General features: G+C 42.2%; 1 protein-coding gene across 1 annotated transcript; it reads left to right on the top strand.

Annotated features, from left to right (window-relative positions):
- The first annotated feature begins 4,592 nt into the window (after nucleotides 1-4,592).
- chmp2ba (charged multivesicular body protein 2Ba) lies at nucleotides 4,593-20,635 on the top strand. Its single transcript, XM_045707636.2, has 6 exons — nucleotides 4,593-4,761; nucleotides 8,931-9,022; nucleotides 13,374-13,568; nucleotides 14,578-14,680; nucleotides 14,923-15,029; nucleotides 17,756-20,635. Exons 1-6 carry the CDS (start codon nucleotides 4,728-4,730, stop codon nucleotides 17,867-17,869), a joined length of 645 nt encoding a protein of 214 aa, XP_045563592.1. The 5' UTR covers nucleotides 4,593-4,727; the 3' UTR covers nucleotides 17,870-20,635.
- Nucleotides 20,636-22,118: the final 1,483 nt, after the last annotated feature.

Here is a 22,118-nt window from a genome sequence, read left to right as displayed (position 1 = left end):
GGGACTAAGGCCAGAGCCTGAGCCACCTCCATAGTAGGAGGATGGGGAGGGGGGGGTGTAGCACAAGAACCGTCAGTGACGGTGGCCACCCTCCCTTCCCTCCTTTTAGTTTGGGATTATTTTTGTTTTGGGGTTTATTTTTGTGTTTATTTTTGTGTTTTTTTTGTTTGAGGTGCATCGGGGGGGGGGGGGGGGGGGGGGTACTGTCACGTCCTGACCAGTAAAGAGGTTATTTGTTATTGTAGTTTGGTCAGGACGTGGCAGGGGGTGTTTGTTTTATGTGTTTCGGGGTTTTTTGGTTAATGTTCTATGTTAGTCTATTTCTATGTCTGTGTCTAGTTATTCTATTTCTATGTTTAGTTTATTGGGTTGACCTTCAATTGGAGGCAGCTGTTCCTCGTTGCCTCTAATTGAAGGTCTTATTTAGTAGGGGTGTTTTTTTTCATGGGTTTTTGGTGGGTAGGTGTTCCTTGTGTAGTTGTGTTCCTTACAGGACTGTTTCTCGTCGTTGTTTTTTTGTATTAAGTGTTTTGTTTCGTTTTCTTCTTCATTAATAAAAGAAGATGAGCATTCACATTCCCGCTGCGCCTTGGTCTCATCAGTATGACGAACGTGACATTGGGGGGCTGACTTGAGTCAATAACCTTTTAACTCATTTATGGGTTAATATTGGGTGGTGGTTTAAATAAATGATTATTATTATGTCAAAATAAACATCTTTATTTTGCATTCAAGCCTCAGTTTTAGAGGTATTCCTTATTTTTCAACAGTGTGTGTGTCAATACCACCCAGTGGCTAATATAATCACAATATAATGTAACACAGTCCAAGATAATCACATTTTTAATTGTTCCTGCTGTTTTAGCTATCATACTGATATCATACTGCCACGCAGGACCGGAATGTCAATGGGACTTTTAATTGGATCTCACAAAGGGAATCCCGCACGTGTGCATGTCCTCCTCCGCGATGGCGGTCCAGGGCCAAATGTGTCTGTAGTGTGTTAATGAAGTGACCAGTGGAGGACTCAGATCTCTCTTGGCTGACAGATCAGGCCTTTATAACCACATAATTACAATAATAATATAATAATATGCTCTATTAAAAATCACCAGTTTTCATATGAAATTATAACAGAGGCAGGAGTGAATACTGAGAATTATTTAATGAGGCGTTGTAGACTCAACGACTGTCTGGATTGATGGAGGAGCCTCCTTGAATGGTCTGATAGGAAGACAAAGAGGTAATTGGAAATGGTCAGGTGAGGGAGAGAGAGACAGAGAAAAGAGAAGTCATTTCACAGTATAATGCATTTAGTATGTGTTACAATTCACTTCCATCTTGGTCTACAGACTAATTGTTTCTCTCTGTATGTGCTGTTATTATTCCCAACATACCAGATCAGCAGATTATCTCCTAATTAAACCACATCATGTAATCACTGTCTGCTTTCTCTTTCCTCCTGTTTAGACAGTATGCCTCCATCAAACCATAGAAAGACTGGATAGAATGTCGATTAGATTTCCATTTTCTTGAAGGACTAAAGCAATGGGAGACAGTGAAAGGAGGCTGAGTTGTTTTATAAAGCACAGGCATGAAAGGCATCAATGAGAGTACTTGCAGACTGAGAAACTGTTTCTGCCTTGCTAGCACCTTCAGGAATTAAAGAAAGTCTTTAACACACATTTCTGACTGTCTGAATATAATTGCCTACATTAATGCACTGGGCATCCTGGATGTATATGTGCACGTGTGTGCGTGTCGTGTGTGTAGGTTTGTGTGCGACTGTGTGTCTGGCTTTCCCCTCTCGTATCTGACTGCAGGACTTGTTGTCTCTGCCCTTCCCTCCTTAATGAATCTAATTCCCCATGCTAATAATATTCAATAGCCTCCCTCCCTCCCCTGACTAATACTGGCTCTGTCCTGCCCCAGGGCGGTGGTGGTGGGGTGGTAGAAGGGAGACTGAGGAAGCGAGGAGAATGGAGGCAGAAGGATCTGTCGTTTGACCCTCAGCGCTTGTGTTTCAGGAGATCAGGATAGAGCAGAGATAGAGAGACCTGATTCTACACGTGGGATGTATCTGGTAATGGAGATAAAGATGAGGAGGGAACAGGAGAAGGGCATGTCATGCAGGGCTGAGAGAGGTAGATGGTGTGGAGAGAGAGGACTGACGGGAGAGACTGAGGTAGAGGAGAGGGACTTGATGTTCCATACCTGTTTCAGATTGTTGTCCTCGGGCTAGAGGTACCTGTGGATAACAGCTTGTCATTGGCTGGAATAATGAGTGTCTCCATTAGTAGCCTGACTCCCCAGTGAGATGTCAGCAGAGAAAAGGTTTAAACAATATTAGAACATCCCAATTTGACCTACTTTACATTATCACTGGAGTCAGTGACTCTGCTGAATGAATGGATTATTATTCATATTCACAGACAATGTCAATTACCTTCATTTTCTGTTTGAAATGTGTGGGTACAGTGTGTGGGTACAGTGTGTGTGTGCATGTGTGTGTGTGCGTGCGTGCTCTGTTCCAGGCTGTTAGTGATGAGCTAACCCACCAGGGAAGATCATCTCGTATTAAACACATTCCCCTGCTGCCCTGTGCCTGAGAGAAACACGCCTCTCTCTCATTCTTCCCATGGGCTAAGGTAGGAGAGTCACTCACTGACTCACTGACCCTCTCCTCCTTTCCTCTTTCCCTGTCACCCCCCCCCCCATCCTCCCCTCTATCTGTCCCGTTGTAGTCGACAGCATCCATCCATCAACTAGAGTGTCTTGCTGTTTAAATCCCCTGCTACCACTCTGAGTCCTGGGCCTGTCTCTGCCTGTGTCTGAATGTGTTAGCAAAGCACCATAACACCATAACTTGTAACATGTCACATATCATACATATTATACCAGCCAGGCATGAACTCAGGACTGGTGGATGATCATGTCAATTAAATCAGAATTTACTCCTGCCTGAATACATGCTGAATATGAACAATGCTAGAGTAATGTAAATCACATGCATCAGATGGTAAATGAAATGGAACCAGTTGACATCTATAGGTATAATAATTGAGAAAAAAAGATAAAAGCCCATGTTCCTATACTGAGTCATCATTCAACCCTTCAGCATTCCTGAAGAGAAAACATATTTGATTATGCATTGCGTATGGATTGCACTACAGTGAGTCTACATGTATTTTATAGAGGTGATTCTCAGAGATTCCCAGTGATTGTACTGGGATCTAATTTCACACATGACATCTCTCTCTGCTGTCTGTCTGTGTCGTTAGTTAGCAACACGTTAACATTAAACGTCTGTTCGCCTCAGGCAAAACCACCAACAGAGAGAGAGAGAGAGAGAGAGAGAGAGAACAGAGAGATACATTTTATAAAAATGCCACAGAAGGAATTCTCATTTAATGCCCTCCCTTCCCACCAATATTAGATGTAAATATTTAATATAACTGAAGACGGCATTCACAGCAAATACAGCAGGCTGTTGTTAGTGCCATAACGAAGGGTGCTGTAGAGGGCCTGTGTGCTGGGGGCTGGCTGGATGGATCACCTCTGGGCCTGTGGTAGGGGTAGTGATGTTCCCTGTAGTCTACTACTGATTAGACCTAATATCTTCCTAATAACCTTAACTAGAACAACGCCCCAGGACGCTGCTCTCCTCCGCTGGGATGGAGAGGGGGGTGAGCTGAAGGCTACTCCACCACCTCTCCTCTGTCTTCTCAAAGTCACCTCACTATCCTCTGTCTCCTCTCATCTGTTACCTTCTCCTCTCCTCCTGTACTTTGCCCCATCCTTTCATTTTGAGCCAGAACTCCCGTCTCTTCCTCTCCTAATTTCCTCTTCTCTATTCCCTTCTTTTCCATTGAACCAAATGGAGGGAAGTCAACATTGTCATGGAATTGAGTTGGTTACGGTTCAAGTGACCAGAAGTTGCTGCATGAATATGAAGAGAAACCATCCTATGAATGTCCCTGACCTCAGTGGTAACATTATCCAGTGAGATGAAGATGAAAGGAGAACAAAATAATTGATGGCGGTTTGAAGCTGTAGGGATTGTTTTTATGTCTAGCTTTCCCTATGTGGTTGTTTTTATGTACATGATACTTTACATTTTCATAGCTTCTTAACACACACAGACACACACACACACACACACACACACACATACACACACACACACACACACATACGTGAGTGCACACAGACACACACACAGACATAAAAATCCCTAGCATTTGCTATATTTCTATGTACATAGAACATACCTCCAAAGTATTTTCTAATAGGAGCATAATCCAATATGCAAAAATGAAAACCCAAATTCTAATGAATATGGCCTGCGCTCGACCTACTCTTGCTTTCAAGTGACTAATCCTCTTTTTCTCCTCAGTCTCTGCAATTTCAGAGCAGAGTTGACCAAATCATCACTTATTACTTTTATGGCTTTTATCTACCCCAGTTCTTACAGAATTCACTGTGCGGGTTGTAATGAATGGTAAAATGCGTCAGTTTTGAGTTGGAACAGTACCGCGCTCTACAGGAGACTAGAGGAACTGGACTTGGGACGTCAGAGAGTCGGGGCTGTCATGTGAGAAGCCGTGGAGCAGTTCGACCAGGAAATCTTAGATTGTTGATAGGGCGACAGTTTAGCTGGTGACCGTCGGGGAGCGGAGAAGTTGTTTTTAGTAAAAAAAAAAGGTTTTAGTTTTCATTTGTGCGCCATGGCATCTCTATTCAAGAAGAAGACAGTCGATGGTAAGTTTGTTTTCCACTGATTGTAGGCTTGTAACAAATGAACAAAGTTGTTTGATTTGGTGAGCGCCAGTCAGCCACTAACGAACATAGGCTACTGAACAAGCCTGTTTTACCAGTTTAACTGAGACCAGTTTGAAAAGTCAAGATTCATGTTTATGTTACGAAATCAAAATTGGTCAACGTGGAATCCTCTAAAGTTAGATTGTGTGTTAATGAGGATTAGCTGAAATACCCAGGCTATTTATAAACTGGTTTGTAAACTGGCTGCCTGAAACTCAACATACAATTCCACTTGTCTGTGTATTAGTGAAGGTAGCTGGTGTGTATGACCATCGTGTAACTGCTGAACAGTTACAGTGTAGCTGTAGACATTGGTACATTGTTCTATTGATGTGATGACGCTGTCTACAGTATGTTCAAGTGTTACTTTGTAATTTACCTGCTGACTGCAACATGTGAATTCCAAGGAACAGCATGTGGCAGTGTAAATCCTGTAAAAAAGCTGGGTTCAGATTTAGACAGAGCTAGTGAGAGAATCGTGTGATCCATAGATACTGGTGTTGAATGATTGCGTGACTTCATTCTGTTTATTAAAAGACAGATGGATATAGGTTATGTTGACAATAGTCTGCTCCAATCCCCCACACAATGGCTCTTAAGTTAAGTGATGATCGTGTCAATATTTCCATTAGGATATGTTTAGGGCTGTAAAACACTTATTTCAGTGTTCCTGTCTGAGTTGTCAAACGTGATGCATGGGGAAACAAATTAATCAGTCAATATACAACAGTGATAATTAGGTGTCTGTCTGTGTCTGTCTGTCTGATACTTTGAAGAGGTAGCAATATGTTGAACGAAGAACCCCAAAATATAGATTTTCAGGTCTCTTGAAGATATATTTTATCTCAATGTGTCTTACCTCGATTACAAAGGTTAAGAAAACAAAGAAGAGGAAAAAATGTCTCCATCTTATATTGCCTTGAGCCATTGAAATACTGGGCCTAATGCCTATCAGTTAAAATGTCTTGCTTAATGGCCATCAACCTTACAAGGTCAAAATGCAATAACCCTTCAGGCTATTTAGAAAATATAATGCATCAATTATAGCTAAATAACTAATTACTTTATTAAAGTTTCCATCTAAATCAATTTCAAGTTTATCTCATTCAATATGAATAATTCATTCCATGACCACAGTGTCATTGATAAAGAATATTCACTTACTGTCATTTTATTGTACTTTTATTCAAGGTCAGATAGTTGATAGGATATCTCCTCTTCTCTTTCTCTCCTCTCTCTCTGGACGTGGCGTGCCAAGGTTGCCCGATGTCGAGAAGCAGTGGTATCCCATAGTAAGGCGTGTAGTGGCGTGTGGGGGTGCGATGGCGGGCGGAGGTTAGCTGGTGGAGTTTTATAGATGATACCCCACCTTCTTTTAGACGTTGTCAATACGTCACCCTGTACGTAGATACTACACTTCACTCTCACAAGTTGTCCAGCTCTCTCTCTCTCTCTCTCTCTCTCTCTCTCTCTGTCTCTGTCTCTGTCTCTCTCTCTCTCTGGAGTTTTGGGGGAGATGAGGCTCTGGTATCTATATCAAGGATTTTCACTATTTTAGTTCATTTCTTGTCAACATTTTCTACTTTCGCGTAATTTTGTCAGATTTTGAGAACCTATTAATCTGCAAAAACATTTATTCAACTTTTCTGCTGTGGGGATATATATAATTTCTCTATCACTTTTGCCATTAATTTTACTGTAAAAGATTGACATGCTTTATAACACAACATTCACTGCTGCCATGCTTCAGTTTGGACTTTCACTGCAGGAATGATATTTTCTAACACAAAAATATACTTTTTAAATGTTTTATATATACTTCTCTTTAGTTTTGAGGAAAACCCTTCTTTTAAGAAAAGTAATCTCTTTTTCTTTGAATATGTAGCGTTTTGATCCAGTAGTGAAACAGAGGCTGAATTTAGTGTCTGGTGTTAGAGCTACTGGTACCCACTCCACTGTAGGGAGAATCTCTGGCTAATAGCAGTGTAGCGGACCATGTCCTCTACCCTAATACAGGAGCTGGGATGGCCGGGACACATTCAGAGCTGTGTGTGTGCGTGTGCGTGCGTGCTCTCCCACAAACTCATAATCCACTGCTGGGTGTGTGTCTTAGGGACTGCTGTATGACTCTCTTCATGCATGCCCTCTCTTCTTCACTTCTATATGGTCCCCTTGATGCTACACTTCAAGGGTTTTATCTTGCCTTAAAACATTGATTCTTATTTGTTGTTTTTATTGCTGTTCTATGTATGAAGTCAGGAGCCTGGTGTGTTTTTATTGCTGTTCTATGTATGAAGTCAGGAGCCTGGTGTGTTTTTATTGTTGTTCTATGTATGAAGTCAGGAGCCTGGTGTGTTTTTATTGCTGTTCTATGTATGAAGTCAGGAGCCTGGTGTGTTTTTATTGCTGTTCTATGTATGAAGTCAGGAGCCTGGTGTGTTTTTATTGCTGTTCTATGTATGAAGTCAGGAGCCTGGTGTGTTTTTATTGCTGTTCTATGTATGAAGTCAGGAGCCTGGTGTGTTTTTATTGCTGTTCTATGTATGAAGTCAGGAGCCTGGTGTGTTTTTATTGCTGTTCTATGTATGAAGTCAGGAGCCTGGTGTGTTTTTATTGGAAACAGTTCAAACAAGACACCACATAGCAGAGGTGGGACCAAGTCATTGTTTTACATGTCACAAGTAAGTCTCAAGTCTTAGCACTCAAGTCCCAAATCAAGACAGGCAAGTCCGAGTCAAGTCTCAAGTCAAGACCGTCAAGTCTCAAGTCCTAAACTTTGAGTTTCGAGTCCTAAACAAGTCATAATGTGCTCTTCACCAAATGTAATACCATTTCATATTTTTAACAAGAGTAATAGTTAGTATATTACATTTACACAAATCATGAATGCTTTGTGTAAAGACCCCCCCCCCCAATAGTGATCGAGGATCGCTATGGGGCACAATCGCCCAACCTTAACATACACACACACACACACACACACACACCCTCTCTGTGTAGTTACAGTAGGCTAACGTATGTCAATGGTTTTAGGAACAGCAGTAACATCAGGCAGGATTTAGGCTACAAACTGCCTAGCCAGTTTAGCTCAATCTTGGGTGCAATGATCACGTTCCCGCACTGACTGACTGTGTGGAGGCTCATTGATTTAACGTTACGTTAGCCTACGATACACCAGTAAAGTAATAAAATATATAGCTGTCGGCTATATTGGCCATGACTTACTGTTCTTTGTGCAGCTTCAAATGTCGAACAAAGTTGGAAATTGTTGCGCCTCCGTCTGTAATTTTCTTCCCGCATGTTTTGCAAGTTGCAGTCCGTTTTTTTGTTGATACAGCGTAGTCTTTATATCCGAAAATAATTATTTTGGGTATCATCTTTCCAAGGGCTCCATCTGAATTCACCCGTCGATGTTCCTCTGCACTGCCACGAACAACTCTTTCTCCGATTCAAACTGTAATCTGTTAAATGAAGATTTCATGCGCTGCACACTTTTTAATAGCATCATTTTTAATATTTGGGCTTGGGGAGGGTATGAAATCAGGTCGAGTCAAAAGGCTCAAGTCCAAGTCAAATCACGAGTCATTGGTGTCAAAGTCAAAGTCGAGTTGCAAGTCATCATATTTGTGACTCGAATCTGACTTGAGTCTACACTTCTGCCACATAGTTTACCCTGCCTACGTTTCTAAAAGTATAAATACTATGTTATGAAGGGCTGTTTTTAGTCTGGGTCTATCTGAACTATAAGAGTTAGATGCTGAGCTCTCTTTAGTGTTGGTCCCTCTGTACTGTAAGAAATAATCCAGTTCTATCGTGTAGAAGTTGAGTCTGGTATTTGGAGCGTGGTTTTTGAGTTGGACTGTGTTATACACACGCCCTATCGGGGTAATGGATTGTGAGGAAGGGATGGTTTAGATTCCATGAGAAATGTCTAGTCTAGAGCTTTTGTCCCAGTCTACTACCCCAGAATGGTACCGTGCTTCTATAGCTTTTACAGAAAGCGTAGCTCAATGCCCAGCATAACTGTATGAATGAGCTGTATGTCATAAATCATTTTGATTCAATAACTGTGTATGTTTGTAGCGTAAACATTTTTCTCTCTCTCTCAGACGTAATAAAGGAACAGGCCAAGGAGCTTCGTGGTACTCAGAGACAGATCACTAGAGACAGAGCTGCTCTGGAGAAACAAGAGAAACAAATGGTGAGACACACACACACACACCACTCACCCTATGAAGTGCTGGTAGGACAGAGGCAGGTGTAGTTTCTCAGTAGTACCTTTTCTGTAGATTGCTGCTGATTGCATCAAACGTGTGTAAATGACTGTAGGCTAATCCTGCTCCATGCTACCCCCTACCTCAACTCACATCCCTTTCCTGCGCTGTCTGATAGGCCTACAGGCTGCTTCGCTAACAGCTGGGATAGAAAGGACAGGATTGGACAGTTAGATAGCTACAGGGGAGAGAGGAGGTAGAACACAGAGTCATGACAGGGCTGTGTGAACAGCAGAATAAAACATTTCCATTTCATCCTATGTCAGAAAGATGAAAGGAAGAGTGGTGTCCCGCTGTTGTTTTAAGTAAACATCACACTGGACAGAATTGCCTCTCAAGAGACCAGCTTTTTTATTACTCATTAATATTTCTCCTAATTAATCTAGTTATTATTTTTGTTGGTCTGAAAAAAAATCTATTCTCTAAGAAGAGGTAGTGACCTATTTTACAGTTTAACACGCACGCACGCACACACACACACACACACACACAGCTTTCCCGGTCTCTGCTTGCTCTTCCTCTGCTGGGGCTGCTGTAGTTGCTGTGCTGGGAGACTCCTCATTATTATTAGACTCACTAACACAGAGACTACTGGGTCTTTCAGCACGCGCCCCAAAACACAACTGATGTCCACATTATTATCACTAACACAGAGACTACTGGGTCTTTCAGCACGCGCCCCAAAACACAACTGATGTCCACATTATTATCACTAACACAGAGACTACTGGGTCTTTCAGCACGCGCCCCAAAACACACTGATGTCCACATTATTATCACTAACACAGAGACTACTGGGTCTTTCAGCACGCGCCCCAAAAACACAACTGATGTCCACATTATTATCACTAACACAGAGACTACTGGGTCTTTCAGCACGCGCCCCAAAAACACAACTGATGTCCACATTATTATCACTAACACAGACTACTGGGTCTTTCAGCACGCGCCCCCAAAACACAACTGATGTCCACATTATTATCACTAACACAGACTACTGGGTCTTTCAGCACGCGCCCCAAAACACAGCAACATAGTTTCAACCAGATATAGGATCTATATTATTCAGCACTGTGTGTGTAATAGAGGTCGACAGATTATGATTTTTAAACGCCGATACCGATTAATGTTTTGGGGCGCGTGCTGAAAGACCCAGTAGTCTGTGTTAGTGAGAATAATGTGGACATCAGTTGTGTTTTGGGGGCGCGTGCTGAAAGACCCAGTAGTCTGTGTTAGTGATAATAATGTGGACATCAGTTGTGTTTTTGGGGCGCGTGCTGAAAGATTAATCGGCCGATTTGTTTTATTTAAATTTTATTTGTTTGTAATAATGACAATTACAACAATACTGAATGAACACTTACTTTAACTTAATATAATACATCAATAAAATCAATTTAGCCTCAAATAAATAATGAAACATGTTCAATTTGGTTTAAATAATGCAAAAACAAAATGTTGGAGAAGAAAGTAAAAGTGCAATATGTGCCATGTAACAAAGCTAACGTTTAAGTTCCTTGCTCAGAACATGAGAACATATGAAAGCTGGTGGTTCCTTTTAACATGAGTCTTCAGTATTCCCAGGTAAGAAGTTTTAGGTTGTAGTTATTATTGGAATTATAGGACTATTTCTCTCTATACGATTTGTATTTCATATATCTTTGACTATTGGATGTTCTTATAGGAACTTTAGTATTGCCAGTGTAACAGTATAGCTTCCGTCCCTCTCCTCGCTCCTACCTGGGCTCGAACCAAGAACATCGACAACAGCCACCCTCGAAGCAGCGTTACCCATGTAGAGGAAGGGGAACAACTACTCCAAGTCTCAGAGCGAGTGACGTTTCAAACGCTATTAGCGCGCATCCCGCTAACTAGCTAGCCATTTCACATCGTTTACACCAGCCTAACCTTTGGAGTTGATAGGCTTGAAGTCATAAACAGCGCAATGCTTGAAGCACAGTGAAGAGCTGCTGGCAAAATGCACGAAAGTGCTGTTTGAATGAATGCTTACGAGCCTGCTGGTGCCTACCATCGCTCAGTCAGACTGCTCTATCAAATCATAGACTTAATTATAATATAATAAACACACAGAAATACGAGCCTTAGGTCATTAATATGGTTGAATTCGGAAACTATCATCTCGAAAACAAAACGTTTTTCCTTTCAGTGAAATACGGAACCATTCCGTATTTTGTCTAACGGGTGGCATCCCTAAGTCTAAATATTCCTGTTACATTGCACAACCTTCAATGTTATGTCATAATTACGTAAAATTCTGGCAAATGAGTTCGCAACGAGCCAGGCGGCCCAAGCTGTTGCATTTACCCTGACTCTGCGTGCAATGAACGCAAGAGAAGTGACACAATTTCACCTGGTTAATATTGCCTGCTAACCTGGATATCTTTTAGCTAAATATGCAGGTTTAAAAATATATACTTCTGTGTATTGATTTTAAGAAAGGCATTGATGTTTATGGTTAGGTACAGTCATACAACGATTGTGCTTTTTTCCGCAAATGCGCTTTTATTAAATCATCCCCCGTAGTCTTCATAGTTCGCAACGAGCCAATCGGCCCAAACTGCTGCATATACCCTGACTCTGTTGTAAGAGAAGTGACACATTTTCCCTAGTTAAAAGAAATTCATGTTAGCATGCAATATTAACTAAATATGCAGGTTTAAAAATATATACTTGTGTATTGATTTTAAGAAAGGCATTGATGTTTATGGTTAGGTACACGTTGGAGCAACGTGTACCTAAGTGATTATATGTGTAGTTAACTAGTGATTATGATTGATTGATTGATTGTTTTTTATAAGATAAGTTTAATGCTTGCTAGCAACTTACCTTGGCTTCTTACTGCATTCGCGTAACAGGCAGGCTCCTCGTGGAGTGCAATGTAAAGCAGGTGGTTAGAGCGTTGGACTAGTTAACCGTAAGGTTGCAAGATTGAATCCCCGAGCTGACAAGGTAAAAATCTGTCGTTCTGCCCCTAAGCAAGGCAGTTAACCCACCGTTCCTAGGCTGTCATTGAAAATAAGAATGTGTTCTTAACTGACTTGCCTAGTTAAATATATATATTTTTTAAATGGGCCAAATCGGCGTCCAAAAATACCAATTTCCGATTGTTATGAAAACTTGAAATCGGCCCTAATTAATCGGTCGACCTCTAGTGTGCAATGATTTGAATATATAGCCAATGTATTCTATACAACAACTAAGTTCATTATTCACATGAAAAGGAACGTTTTGTCACTTATCTAGCTGAAATATTGCCCTGGTCCAGTGAACATTAGATCAGTCTGTCTCTATGTACATTGTTGCTCAGATGATGCCATCACACAATCTGTCAGTTGTAGCTCTCGCTCTCTGTCTCTCTCTGTCTGAGGCAGTAGAACATCAGTAATAAGCTCACATCAGCAACACTCATCATCCCAGTCAGTCAACACTGAAACTCAGCTAGATCAGCCTAGATTCCCACTGTTAAATATTTACAGTGTCATTTTTTGCTCTATGGCAGATGTTAAATATAAGCATAATTATTAAGATGCTTAGGTCTTATATTTTCTGTCTATTCTTAACATGAATCTAGTTAGCAGGCAGACAGACACCACCTGTGTGTATCTCTGAGGGTTATATAATGAGCCTCCTCAGCTGTTTAGCAGAGTTCTCTACCTGAGGAGAGCACTTCACAATCAGCTCCTTCCCTCAGCTCCTCTCCACCCTACGCAGCACTTATCTGCCTAATGGCAGTTTAACCCTCATATGCACCGGCAGAGGGAAGGGGTGGAGCATTTGGGAGTATTAATCCTGTAAACTGTAATGATAATCATTAATAAATAATTGTTTTCAGGTCTGGCTCTTCAGAACAAACACATAAACACAGACACCCAGGGCTGCAGCTGAATCTGTACTGTTTCCCAGGGGACATGTACAGCCTTGCGGTGTGTTTCCTCAGGGCGAGAGGCTGATTTCATGTGTTTATCGAAGCTAAGAGAGGCCGGTAGCTCTCAGGTGTTTAGACCATTGCCAAATCATACTATTTACACTGTTTATACTCTAACAGGGCTCCCTGGGGAACCTGATGTATATGTATTGTATACAGTATGTGTATGTATTTATACTCTAACAGGGCTCCCTGGGGAACCTGATGTATATGTATTGTATACAGTATGTGTATGTATTTATGTAAACAGTATGAGTGTAGTGAAGTTTCCTGATTTAAAGCCAGTCAGAAGCTCCCCCTTGATAATTCTGCACCTGTTCCTTCCCTCCTAGGAGATGGAGATAAAGAAGATGGCTAAGTCTGGGAACCGGGAAGCCTGTAAGATCCTGGCCAAGCAGCTGGTCCAGCTGAGGAAGCAGAAGAACAGGACCTACGCCGTCAGTTCAAAGGTCACCTCCATGTCCACACAGACCAAGGTCATGAACTCCCAGATGAAGATGGCTGGAGCCATGTCTGCTACGGCTAAGGTAAAGAGCACCATACACCAAGTTAGTGTTTTCTGTGTAGTAGCTCCGCACATACATCTGTGTGTTTCTGTGTGTCTGGGTAATTGAGGCCAAAAGCAGGCCCACTAACCCAGTTAAAACATTCAAACAGCTTCTCCAAAAACAGCAGAACAGTTCAAAGGATTCTTCTCCTCCCGAGTGTGTAATAATTAGTCTCTTAGTCTGTCTATTATTTCCTGTCATCCCCTCAGGATGGTAATGTTTGTCTGACTGGGTGGAGATCCTCCATCCTACACCTGTTCACAGCTCAGACACGCGGATGACATCCATACACATCTTAGCTGTTATCAGTTATGCTGCTTTAAACATGACCGGAAGCCTATCTCATTAGCCCAGTTCTAGGACTATATTAGCCCATCGTGTTTAGAGCTTGGAATGTGAACTAGTTAGTCACTAAGTATTTGTTAATGTTGTTATTCATGTATTAATGATCAATCTTTTTTTCTAATTCAATGCTGTCTGTTAATGAATCACAATCAGGATGGTGATTAGCTGAAACAAAGTGATGAAATGAACGTGTTTCGGGAAAACAGCTCACCATTCTGGTACAACGTGACTGAATGTGTGTGTTGTGTATCCTCCTATGGCTCCTGCTACTCTGGGTACCACCATCTGTCTTCATTGTGGAGGAGAAAATACAAACTTTTCACCAAAAACGCCAAACCAGCCTCTATGTATAGACACACACCACTATGCAGCTGCAGAGAACCCTCTAGAAACAGGGACACACTCTCAAACAGTTTGGGAACAATATGCAAATGACATCTAATTAGAGGCAGTGTGTGCAGCTCGTTTGGCTGTTTTAGGCTCCGGAGTGAAACTAGGCCATGGCTGTACCAACACACAGGAAGAAGAGGTAGAATCCCTCTGTGTTGATAATGTGCGTACATGCTCTGGGAGTTGTGTATTGTCTGTGCTGTATGGTGTCGTAGTATTTGTGTTGTAACTCTTGTGTGTCTGTGTTGTCAAGACGATGCAGGCGGTGAACAAGAAGATGGATCCTCAGAAGACCCTCCAGACCATGCAGGACTTCCAGAAGGAGAACATGAAGATGGGCATGACAGAGGACATGAGTAAGAGCTGCTGTCATTGGCTCCCTTGCCTAGGATTTAAATATTTAAAAGATGCACAATGGTAACAGAAAAAAAACGGTCAAGTCCAAACCAAAAACTCCATGCAGATCAATGCGTTTACCTGGTGTTTCAAAGACCTGTTAACTCACAGCTTTTAACGGTAAACTGACTAGTACCTCTGTCTCTACCTCTCTCTGTCTGCTCCCCTCTTCCTCTTTACTCCTCTCCCTTCATCCCTCCAGTCAACGATACGTTAGACGAGATATTTGACGAGTCAGGTGACGAGGAAGAATCTCAGGACATTGTGAACCAGGTTCTGGACGAGATTGGCATTGAGATCTCTGGAAAGGTAAGATATACTGGCCTATACCATACCCCAGTCACTTCCCTCTATAAGCAGTCCTCTGGAAAGGGTATAGGACTATCTCTTACATCTCAAAGCCTTCTTCCATCTGGATGCTGTGAGGTGTAGCAGACAGACAGGCAGGCATACAGACAGGCAGCTGGAGGAGAGGGGGATAGCCCTTAGCCTGCCTGTTCTTATGGGAAGGTAGTCTGTAGATTGTGCCTGCATGTCTGTCAATATGTGCTGTATGGGAAGGTAGCTGGGTTGGGTTGTGCCTGTAGTCTGCCTGTGCGTGATGATATATGAGAGGCCGTTAGTGGCTGTCCCCATCTGGCAGAGAACCCACTCCCCCTGGGGGACAACATGTGTTACTACACCACACCGCTCTCAACGCAGAAGAGCCACTGTACTATTTTACATTTACATTTAAGTCATTTAGCAGACGCTCTTATCCAGACCGACTTACAAATTGGTGCATTCACCTTATGATATCCAGTGGAACAACCACTTTACAATAGTGCATCTAAATCTTTTAAGGGGGGGGGGGGGTTAGAAGGATTACTTTATGCTATCCTAGGTATTCCTTGAAGAGGTGGGGTTTCAGGTGTCTCCGGAAGGTGGTGATTGACTCCGCTGTCCTGGCGTCGTGAGGGAGCTTGTTCCACCATTGGGGTGCCAGAGCAGCGAACAGTTTTGACTGGGCTGAGCGGGAACTGTGCTTCCGCAGAGGTAGGGAGGCGAGCAGGCCAGAGGTGGATGAACGCAGTGCCCTTGTTTGGGTGTAGGGCCTGATCAGAGCCTGAAGGTACGGAGGTGCCGTTCCCCTCACAGCTCCGTAGGCAAGCACCATGGTCTTGTAGCGGATGCGAGCTTCAACTGGAAGCCAGTGGAGAGAGCGGAGGAGCGGGGTGACGTGAGAGAACTTGGGAAGGTTGAACACCAGACGGGCTGCGGCGTTCTGGATGAGTTGTAGGGGTTTAATGGCACAGGCAGGGAGCCCAGCCAACAGCGAGTTGCAGTAATCCAGACGGGAGATGACAAGTGCCTGGATTAGGACCTGCGCCGCTTCCTGTGTGAGGCAGGGTCGTACTCTGCGAATGTTGTAGAGCATGAACCTACAGGATCGGGTCACCGCCTTGATGTTAGTGGAGACTATGTGTGTTGTAAACATGGCCGGTCCGCTCATTAGGCAGGATTAGGCAGCCACCTGTGGCTGCAGATAGAAAAGGGCGCCATTTTCTGAGCTAAACTGATCAAGACGCACCTCCAACAACACATAAAACCTCACATAATTTTGCCCTAAAACAATGACAATTTCTCTCAACCAGTGTCATTTTGGCTTTTTAGGTGAGCGCTGATGCTGCCGTGTGATAAGCAGTGCCCACTTTGTCAAAATATTTGCTTGTCCGTTCCCAGCGCGCCTCTCCAGGGTTCTGTTGGAGAGATGCATCTCTGCTGTGCTCCACCAACGTTCTGTCAAAAAAATCATCTAACATAAATCATGTAGCAAATATAGGATATGGTAGAAATAGTATGTGGCCTTTTCTGTAGCCTACAGACTGGAGATAAAATGGATGACAATGTAATGAGACTTTTTACATCATGCCTAACCTAAATGGTGCTCAAATCAAATAAAAAATGCGCTGTCATGTTAACAGACAACATATCCTAAAAACAGGACAGGTCAAAGTGGAATGGACAATCACAACTGTTGTCCAGGAGATGTCATGATCAGTGGTTTCAAGTTTGTATCTGTCAATTTTTGACAAGCTGATCATAGCGAAAAAGAAAATACTTCTGCATTTCCCGATATGTAAACACATTGCAAATAGGCTCACGATAACTCCTGATAAAGTTGGGTAGCTGATATTCCGAGCTTAATTAGCCAAATTGATTTGTCATAGGGGTCAGGACTAATACAGCCAATGGTGGGTCTACCACATGGATGGGCATTCATAAAATTCCATTGTGGGCTGACATGGTATGCTACACCCCATCTTTTGGATGTCTTTTTTTTGTGTGTTTTACAATCCGTAGGCTTACCACAGATGGGCGTTCATAAAATGACATTTCAGGCAACACCGTAGGCTACATCTCAGTAAGCACGGACCGACGTCGACTCCTTTTGGACGGCTTTTTTTGGTGCTGTCCGGACCGGCCTTGATTTCAATGACCATGGACGTTGATTTTTGGACCGATCCGGGCCAAATCTGAACCAATCATAGACGTCTATGTTTTCTTCAGATTTTGTCCTGTCTGGACCAGCCTTGATTTGGCCAAAACATAGACGTCTATAAATTACATTCAGAACCAAAAATAAGCCTGATTTCAACATCCGAAAAATAAGTATTTTCAACTTTCACACAGAACTGAAAATGAACCTAATTTCAACATCCAGGAAAATTTCATTTTCAACATCCGTAAAAGACACCTTTACAACGTCCTGAAAAACATGTATTTTAAACATACGGAAACTACCTTTTCACCTTTCAGTCAGAACCTACAGTTAACCTAACTTCAACGTCTCGGAAAGATGTCTTTTCAAAGTAATTTTGCATACTGGGACTATTCTAGTTTTGTGGGGACGGAATTCTTTGGTCTTGCCAAGGGTGGCAGAACAGCAATGACCAGCCCTGGTTGTAAGCCCAGTGTCAGTGTTAAGCTGTTGTAATGTGTGTGTTGGAAGCGGAGTGCCAGTGTTAACCTGTTGCAATGTGTGTGTGTTTCAGATGGTGAGAGCCCCAGCAGCAGGGAAGAATCTCCCCACTGCCTCTCCTAAACGGAAAACACAGATCTCTGACGATGAGATAGAGAGACAGCTCAGAGCACTGGGAGTGGACTAACACACACACACAGACACACACACACACACCATGGGCTAGGTCTGTGTACTTACAGGCTGGTGGTCCATGTGTCGGAGACTGGGAGACTGTGGCTGGTTATGAATATGTAGTGACTAAATTATGGAATAATAGAATGTCTTATTATGACCCAAACTACAATCTGCTGAAGGATGGGGATATTTATGTACATACAGACAGTTGACTCCGGTGACTTCAATGTATACATGATATTTTGGAAGGACCAATCCTGTGGGAGGATGAAGTAATCATGATTGTTTTGTGTTCTCACATCTTTAGGTACAGTACTATAGACGCTGGTGATGTGTCTGTCTAGTACCACTTACATTAACTCTAGGAACTACTGACAATGCTTGACTTTTTCACTAATAAACATTTTGCATGAGAATCTATGGAATCAGCTTGACCAAACTGCGTATCCGTTAGGGACATACAGTTGAAGTCGGAAGTTGGCATGCACTTAGGATGGAGTCATTAAAATGCGTTTTTCAACCACTCCACAAATTTCTTGTTAACAAACTATAGTTTTGGCAAGTCGGTTAGGACATCTACTTTGTGCATGACACAAGGAATTTTTCCAACAATTGTTTACAGACAGATTATTTCACTTATAATTCACTGTATCACAATTCCAGTGGGTCAGAAGTTTACATGCACTAAGTTGACTGTGCCTTTAAACAGCTTGAAAAAATCCAGAAAATGATATCATGGCTTTAGAAGCTTCTGATAGGCTAATTCACATCATTTGAGTCAATGCACCTGTGGATATATTTCAAGGCTTACCTTCAAACTCAGTGCCTCTTTGCTTGACATCATGGGGAAATCAAAAGAAATCAGCCAAGACCTCCAGAAATCTATTGTAGACCTCCCCAAGTCTGGTTCATCCTTGGGAGCAATTTACAAATGCCTGAAGGTACCACGTTCAGTTGTACAAACAATAGTACACAAGTATAAACACCATGGAATCAAGCAGCCGTCATAACGCTCAGGAAGGAGACGTGTTCTGTCTCCTAAAGATGAACATACTTTGGTGCGAAAAGTGCAAATCAATCCCAGAACAACAGCAAAGGACCTTGTGAAGATGCTGGAGGAAACAGGTACAAAAGTATCTATATCCACAGTAAAACGAGTCCTATATTGACATAACCTGAAAGGCCGCTCAGCAAGGAAGAAGCCACTGCTCCAAAACCGCCATAAAAAAGCCAGACTACGGTTTGCAGAGAAATGTCCTATGGTCTGATGAAAAAAAAATAAAACTGTTTGGCCATAATGACCATCGTTATGTTTGGAGGAAATAGGGGGAGGCTTGCAAGCCGAAGTACACCATCCCAACCGTGAAGCACGGGGGTGGCAGCATCATGTTGTGGGGGTGCTTTGCAGCAGGAGGGACTGGTGCACTTCACAAAATAGATGGCATCATGAGGGAGGAAAATTAGGTGGATATATTGAAGCAACATCTCAAGGCATCAGTCAGGAAGTTAAAGCTTGGTCACAAATGGGTCTTCCAAATGGACAATGACCCCAAGCATACTTCCAAAGTTGTGGCAAAATGGCTTAAGGACAACAAAGTCAAGGTATTGGAGTGGCCATCACAAAGCCCTGACCTCAATCCTATAAAACATTTGTGGGTAGAACTGAAAAAGCGTGTGCGAGCAAGGAGGCCTACAAACCTGACTCAGTTACACCAGCTCTGTCAGGAGGAATGGGCCAAAATTCACCCAATTTATTGTGGGAAGCTTGTGGAAGGCTACCCGAAACGTTTGACCCAAGTTAAATAATTTTAAGGCAATGCTACCAAATACTAATTGAGTGTATGTAAACTTCTGACCCACTGGGAATGTGTTGAAAGAAATAAAAGATTAACTAAATCTACTATTATTCTGACATTTCACATTCTTAAAATAAAGTGGTGATCCTAACTGACCTAAGACAGGGAATTTCTACTAGGATTAAATGTCAGGAAAAACTGAGTTTAAATGTATTTGGCTAAGGTGTATGTAAACTTCTGACTTCAACTGTAGATTCAGTTTGACACAAATAATAGTCTTGTGCTAATTCAAACTAATAATCATAAACGTGATATTTCAAGTAATGGTTACTTTTAATTGCTTGTTTTGTACTACTGAGTTGTACTGTAATCTGAAGATGTCTGTCTTAGTTGATCTCTGTGTGTCCTGTCTTTCTGATGTGGGATGGAACCAGTAGTCTGTCTGTCCTCCTCATCGCTCCCTTTTTATCTCGGCTGCTGTGCAGTTACTGTATCTGTTGTTTAAGCCGTTTGCTTAAACCACACACACACACTAGAGTGGACAAATAGTTTGTGAAGATGACACTAATGGTTTTGTTTTCCTGTAGTTCTCTCCACCGTGCTGTGGAGCAGGTTAGAACACAATGACATTGTGCAATGGCAGCTAAACAGCATTTAATGCAGCCTAGAATGTTCTCTCATGGTCCTTTGTGGTTTTCTAATGTCGACTGGTATAACACTGAATGCTAAATTGATTATCTTAATGATTGTTACTGGAAAGCATTGAGACTGGTACACTGTCTTTTACATTACTTTCTTTTCATCTTGATTCGTGGTGCAATTCTCCAGACAGGAAATGTAAATCAATGAAGGTTGTTGTCATGCCTTTTATCCGCCATGTACAGTATGTCAACTAATGTATGTATCCTCTGTGTTTGTACAGTTCTACTGTTTAGGCTTGATGATGGCTTTTATAATGAATAAAATCGCTTCATGTACTATCTGCTGCTCTGCTGCTCAAACAACCTTCTTCACACTTCACATCAATGGTGTTTTTATTTAGTGATTGAAGGGGACAGTCAACAGTAGAAGTGACAGACACGGCACAGAGCTGCAACTACATGTAGATGAGGCTACAGTCACACACAGACACACAGCCTCCCTCTCACTGGAGCCATATAAACCACAGGCCGTAAATTAACATAAGGACCCTCGGTGTCGGTAGTGCCTCACGGCTCCATCATCTGACAGACTGGATAGTCTCTGAAAGTATGTACATGTTGACAAGAGGGCTGGATGTTTATGTATTTATTCACAGAAACACATCAAGACATCGGTGAATATGAAAAATGGCACAATTATACAGTACAGGGTGCATGTGCATTTGTCTGAACACAGCTCCCTCTGACTGGGCTCTCAGAAATACCAACTGCTTAATAAATCAATCAACAAATCATTCAATTAAATGCACAATCCATTCATTAATTGCATCTAAGATAAATAGATTGTAATTAAATCATATATTACTTATTTTTGATATATCAACCGAGAACTGAATGATTGATTGTAAGACAATGACAAGCACTTCTGGCCTGCTTTTGAGTCCAACTGTACACTTACAGTGGCTTGCGAAAGTATTCACCCCCTTGGCATTTCTCCTATTTTGTTGCCTTACAACCTGGAATTAAAATAGATTTTGGGGGGGGGTTGTATCATTTGATTTACACAACATGCCTACCACTTTGAAGATGCAAAATATTTTTTATTGTGACACAAACAAGAAATAAGGCAAAAAAACTACTTGAGTGTGCATAACTACTCACACCCCAAAGTCAGTACTTTGTAGAGCCACCTTTTGCAGCAATTACAGCTGTAAGTCTTTTCGGGTATGTCTCTATAAGCTTGGCACATCTAGCCACTGGGATTTTTGTTCATTCTTCAAGTCAAAACTGCTCCAGCTCCGTCAAGTTGTATGGGTTCCGCTGGTGTACAGCAATCTGTAAGTCATACCACAGATTCTCAATTGGATTGAGGTCTGGGCTTTGACTAGGCCATTCCAAGACATTTAAATGTTTCCCCTTAAACCACTCGAGTCTTGCTTTAGCAGTATGCTTAGGGTCATTGTCCTGCTGGAAGGTGAACCTCCATCCCAGTCTCAAATCTCTGGAAGACTGAAACAGGTTTCCCTCAAGAATTTCTCTGTATTTAGCTCAATCATCATTCCTTCAATTCTGACCAGTTTCCCAGTCCCTGCCGATGAAAAACATCCCCACAGCATGATGCTGCCACCACCATGCTTCACTGTGGGGATGATATTCTCGGGGTGATGGAAGGGGTTGGGTTTGCGCCAGACATAGCCTTTTCCTTGATGGCCAAAAAGCTCAATTTTAGTCTCATCTGACCAGAGTACCTTCTACCATATGTTTGGGGAGTCTTCCACGTGCCTTTTGGCGAATACCAAACATGTTTGCTTATTTTTTTCTG

Source organism: Salmo salar, chromosome 25, assembly GCF_965601325.2.
Source record: "Salmo salar chromosome 25, fSalSal1, whole genome shotgun sequence".
In the NCBI taxonomy this organism is placed as follows: Eukaryota; Metazoa; Chordata; class Actinopteri; order Salmoniformes; family Salmonidae; genus Salmo; species Salmo salar.
This window is presented reverse-complemented; position numbering and strand designations above follow the sequence as displayed.